Source organism: Urocampus carinirostris, chromosome 14 (assembly GCF_059441175.1).
Source record: "Urocampus carinirostris isolate Australia breed hairy pipefish chromosome 14, RoL_Ucar_1.0, whole genome shotgun sequence".
NCBI lineage: Eukaryota > Metazoa > Chordata > Actinopteri > Syngnathiformes > Syngnathidae > Urocampus > Urocampus carinirostris.
In genome coordinates, this window is record NC_142362.1 from 13,367,717 (window position 1) to 13,373,558 (window position 5,842).

A 5,842-nucleotide genomic window follows, 5' to 3' on the forward strand; every position below is an offset into this window, starting at 1 on the left:
CATATACATAATATGATATCAGTTTCTGAACCTCATGACAAACAGTTACCGGACACCAGGGCACACAGCTCTGAAAAGTTGCTTGCCCAGCCATAAAGTTGCCTGCCCCATTAGACCACTAATCGCAAAACATTGTTGCAAAATATTAAGGATTTATAATCAGAATATATAACAGAACATCACTTTAAAATTAAGTTTATTATAAATCTACTCATAACATTCATTGCATCTATATGACATCGCTGTTCTCCTGTATACACTCATCTTCATTCATGCAATGTTTGCGTTGCGTCGTCTGTTACAAGCCACGTGAACTCCTCTTTCCACTATGCTTTTAATGTACGTTAACGTTTTGTTGCGTCATCAATTTTGTTAGCTTCTTTTGAATCTTTCCTCTGGGTCTGAGGTTTTGGCTTGATTCCTAACCACTTATCCATTTTTGTTGTGTTCTCTGTGCGTCTACTTTGGAAAATGATACGCAAATGCACGACGTTATAAGGCTCGGGAAAGTCCGGAAGCACGAAGTTATTTGATGCAGTCTTCTGATTGGCTGCCGAGTATGCAAATTGCCAAACGTACTGAAATTCCGAAATTTCTTAACTGAACGAAGATTTCGAAATCGGAAGAAAGCAAACGTTTGATTTGAAAAAAAATCTTTCGGGTTTTTATTTATTTATTCATTTATTTTTAAGTTCTCGGCCACCCGGGCGGAGATGTTTTTAAAAGTTGTACGCCCGACGTAAAAGATGCACGCCCCGGGCGTCTGGGCAGACGTTATTTCAGATACTGATGATATGTATATTTGTATATGTAATGCATATATACGCCGCGACCCCACTGAAGTACGAACAAATCTTTTAACACAAGGGATGCATCAATAGAGCACAGATTTGGAGCGCCAAGGACACTAGCACGGTACATAGTTGAACTTCGTTATTGACATGAATGAAATCATCCTTGATTTAATGTCAAAAGTTAAAAGCAGAAACGTCTATTTACGTATTGGTGTTGCTTCTCCAGGCATGTAAACTATTTATCCAGTTTGCTCCAGAAATATCTTGTTAGCAATCCAAAAATTGCCAGCATCTTAACTGTTACTCCCTCAGCAGTTGTCACGTGTCCCTCCCACATGCGCAAACTATCTAGATTAGATCCTGAACGTGTCAGCTCGTTCCCTCAAGGACTTTCCTCAAGCCGCATTCACATTTATAGATCGCTTTATGGCACAACAAATAAAGATTATTATCTTTACAGTCCAGGCCTTGTAACGGCGACGCTTCATTTAGCGACTCTCATGTTCTGCCCCTCTTCCCCCCTCCTACAGCCACACACCGCTTCCCATATGTGAAGAAACGTATCGCCGTCATGTACCAGCAACACAAAGACCTCAGCCCCATCGAGGTGGCCATCGACGAGATGAACAAAAAAGTGGCCGAAATCAATCAGCTCTGCTCCTCCAGTGAGGTGGACATGATTCGGCTGCAGCTCAAACTGCAAGGGAGCATCAGCGTCCAGGTCAGGACAGAAATCACTTGAAAACCTCTATGAATTCAAACACAGTTTACCAAATATAAGCCCCTCGAAAAAATTACAAATATCTTATTTCAGTTGTACACAGCATAACAGCTAAATTGCTGCTTCACTGTGTTTGCGTTGAGCAGTGGGCTACCCTACTTGACCAAAATTTTCAGATCTGAGAGTTATCGTGGGTTCACTTCCAATTTTTTATCCAGGACCTAATCTACTGTTCTAAAAGCCCACATATTGCCTGATATATCATTTTTTGTGGCCTGTTAATACAACTCAAGTGTTGAACCATCGACTTTGTTTCTTGATAGCATACTTTAAATAAGGCTTTTAACTAAGACGAGAAAGCTTGATCACATTACCACAGCCTCTCCGTGTGAAGTTTGCGTGTACTCACCGTGCCTGCGTGGGTTTTCTCCAGCTACTCCGGTTTTCCTCCCACAATACAAAAACATGCATGTCAGGGTTATTGGCCAGTCTAAATTGTCCCTACGTGTGACTGAGCGAGTGAGTTGTCAGTCTCCATGTGTGCCTTGATGATGTCCCCTACCCACTGCCCCAAGATAGCTGGGATGGGCTCCAGCACCCCTGCGACCCTACTGAGGATAAGCGGTACAGATAATTTATGGATGGATTTCATTATGATACGATTAAATTGTGTATTGGGATTTTTCCTTAATTTCTGTCCAAAGATCCATAGGTTGTTTTTTAGTGGACATTTTTAAGAACTGAAAGTTTTATAGAAAAAGATGTATGCTGTTTTAGGAAGAATCACAACACTGGGATGTGTAAAGTTATTATTTTTAAATCGTCAATTATTCTTTTTGATTCATTTTAATGTATGAATTTTTTATAGTATGAGTGACTACTCAAGTTTGACATCCATGCAGTTTCACGATTTTGACTGTCAGAAAAAGTATCATCATTCCTGTCTACAATAGTGGTTGATGATGTGCATTGAATGGTATTTTTCGAGGGTGGTTTATATTCATCATAACTTATCATCAAGGTCACGACTCAGCTGAAGCCACAACGATACAAACAATCAGATAGCACACTTTTACAGTATATCTATTTTTTGTGTAGGTGAACGCGGGACCGCTGGCGTATGCCCGGGCTTTCCTGGATGACGCCAGTGCCAAGAAGTACCCCGATAACAAGGTCAAACAGCTGAAAGAGGTCTTCAGGTGAGATTTCTCCTCATTGACATGAATCAAGATCTCCGTTACGAACTTCTGACTCGTTTTGCCGGCAGGCATTTCGTGGAGGCGTGCGGCCACGGCCTGGGGATCAATGAGCGGCTCATTAAAGAGGACCAGCAGGAGTATCACGACGAGATGAAAGCCAATTACAGAGACCTGGCTAGAGAACTGTCTATCATCATGCACGAGCAAGTGAGTGTGATGCTTTTCAAAGCAAGATGAAATATAACATGACGTGCATGTTGGTAACGCAATTTTCTGTTTCCTCTTGCTGCTGACATGAGCAGATTGGATGGTAATGATAATAGTTAAATGTTTTGTTGGTTGGTCCAGCCAGATAGGAATAGGAACAGAGGTATTTCTTTTACAAATGCAGACCTAATTTAATGTAGGAAAAGAAAATCCCAAACAGATATGCAAAGTATAACACAACCACATTTTGAGGTATCTCTTCCAGCTTATCTTAAAAGCAATATATGGAATCAGATTTCCCCTCCCATGTTCCACCACCCAATGTGAAATCTGGCTTGATCAATGTCATATTTATGGAGTGTGAACACATACATGCATGCGTGTCTGATGTGTTACAACATTACGTTTGTCTACAAACTGCGTGTTTATGCCTTATAAGGCAGGGGTACCCATTTTTGTTTTCAGTTGAAGACCGCAAAATAAAGCTGCAAGGAAATTTTTATATTTTAGGTTTAAATGTAACACTCTAAATCAAGAAATGCAGCTTTGTTGTTTCTTTTTAAGACTGTGAATGATGATATTATAAATCAGGGGTCATCAATTAGCCGTAACAGTAACAAAAATAGCGTCTCATTGTGATTTTAATGGAAATCTGTTTAAAAAAATGGAAAAGATTCATAGTGTTTTATATGTTCTGTATCTGGTATTGTGAGGAACCGGAACAGGAGGAGGACCCAGATGCGTGACGTTTCTCACACAAGCTTTTTATTTTACGGGAAATGGGGATTCATGGACGTTAGGCAGCAGTCTGGCGTGGAATGACAGGAAGCCAGAGGCCGACTAGATCGATACTAATTGCCCGTGCAGATGTCGGATGGGGTCGATACCGGACAGGACGGGACAGACAGGATTGATATCAAAACAGGATATCGAAATTAAACAAGACAAACTAGACGGGAACGAAACTGGAAACCGATATTAAACAACGGGCCAGACAGGATTGATATCAAAACAGCGAATCGAAATTAAACAGGACAAACTAGACGGAAAAGAAACTGGAAACCGATATTAAACAACGGGATGGACAAGATTGATATCAAAAAAGGATATTGAAATTAAACAGGACAACCTTGACGGGAACGAAACTGGAAACCGAAATTAAACAGGACAAAATAAATGCGAACCATACCGGACAGGAAATACCAACAGGAAACAGGACTGAGTCAAAACCCACGTTTTGCGGGACAGGGGTTCGTTGACGGACTGACCAAGGAAGACTAAAAGCACTGAGGTTAAATAGACGGAAAGCCAATCTGTCAACGAGCCGCAGCTGGCGCCACACGGGCAGGGCCAATTGGGCGCCATGGCAACTGTGACAGGCATATGTAATCATTAGCACTATCATTGTGTTTTACATACATTAAAAATTCATAGCTCAGAATACAATATTCTAGAATTGCCCCTTTTCTATTGTACCCCCACTGCTAATAAACAGACAACAATAAAAACATAATATCATAGCAACAAATTAATAATAGTTATTTCAGAAATGGATATAACGCTGGTAGTCTTTCACTAAAGAACTGTCTCTCAGCTACAAAAAAAAGGTTGATGACCCCTGCTATAGGGATTTTAATCATTCAGGAATCAATAGTGTCCGATGTTCCCATTGAGAATCAAAGGCAGAAGTCAGTTTTGCTTCTAAAATAATTGTATTGTATTGTATTGTAAAAATGAGTTATCTGTTTGGATCTTTGCACATAAATTATTTAGTTGCAGACCCTCAGCTCTTAGTCCATAGTTTGAACAACCATGTTATAATATATTAGGTCGTATGTCAGTATTGTCTGTTAGATGAGCTGTTTGATGTGCCCTCTGAGACCCCTCGATCCATTTTCTGTACTTTTTTGCAAGAATATTATATAATATACATATTATATATATGATTTGGACTTTGCCTTCCAGATCAACACAGTGGAAGACGGCATCAAAAGTGCTCTTCCCGACTCGCTCCACATCTTCAACGCCATCAGCGGCACGCCAACAGGGGCCACCATACAGGGCATCCCCAGTTCTTCTTCGGTGGTATGAGGAGCCAGGAAGTGTGGCACCGATTCACACCCCCCAACCCTCTCACAGGAACATACTGAATCGTGACCTTATCGGTGCAGGGACGTGGTTTTTTAGCAACAAAATGCAATTTCATTTCTGTTCCCCAAATACTTTATGTGCATGTTTAATTCGTGTTTATTTTGATAAATCCGTTGTGTTTTTATGTACAGTACACTTTTGTAATTCACTATGGTGTATACATGAGAAGCTTACATGCATCAACCTTGTACATGATGTAATATTTCTACAAATGTAGCCTCGTTTGCTAGCCAATATGAAATTGCCTCACTGTCTTGGGAGGGTTTTAGACTATTTAAAGCCATTGAAATGAAAAAGAAAGGCAAAGAGAGGGAGTCATAGTTGTGTATATATCACAAGATAAAGGAGCGTGTGCAATATTTGCAACTGGTTTTATTAAGTGGAGCTCATACACTGTACAGATGTTCGTTTTCAACCTCATGCCAAAGGGAGGAGGTGACGGAACCTGAAGTTGCGTCTGCAAAGGGGTCGGTTGAAGCTTTTACCGTTTTAGTGTTTGTTGAACTTTTTATATCCGGGCAGCAGTGGTTTTGTTTTTAGTTATTTGACACAAATCGCAATTCTGCTGTAAGCTGATGTGCCCCTTGCTGCTTTTCTTGAAATAACACACTAAATCTGCAATGTGTTGTGTTTTTTGTGTTAAGTGACTCAAGTTGTAGTGTTTTTTTCTTTGTGGAGGCATGAGTGATGCTATCTGTCATATCATTGATACCGCCCACCATAAAAGCATTTATCAGCAGAAAGGGAGGATGTGTGAATGATTAGTCAGC

At 40.4% G+C, this 5,842-nt stretch overlaps 1 protein-coding gene across 2 annotated transcripts in view; it reads left to right on the forward strand.

Moving 5' to 3' along the window:
* The window catches only part of LOC148352674 (dedicator of cytokinesis protein 9), an 88,412-nt gene extending 82,719 nt beyond the window's left edge, over positions 1-5,693 (forward strand). For both annotated transcript variants that reach the window (XM_088353547.1, XM_088353546.1), the window contains 4 exons: positions 1,325-1,515; positions 2,614-2,714; positions 2,783-2,921; positions 4,887-5,693. In XM_088353547.1, coding sequence (XP_088209673.1) covers positions 1,325-1,515; positions 2,614-2,714; positions 2,783-2,921; positions 4,887-5,012 — 557 coding nt within the window. In that variant the 3' untranslated portion in view covers positions 5,013-5,693. The remainder of the gene's footprint in view (positions 1-1,324; positions 1,516-2,613; positions 2,715-2,782; positions 2,922-4,886) is intronic.
* The last annotated feature ends 149 nt before the right edge of the window (positions 5,694-5,842 follow it).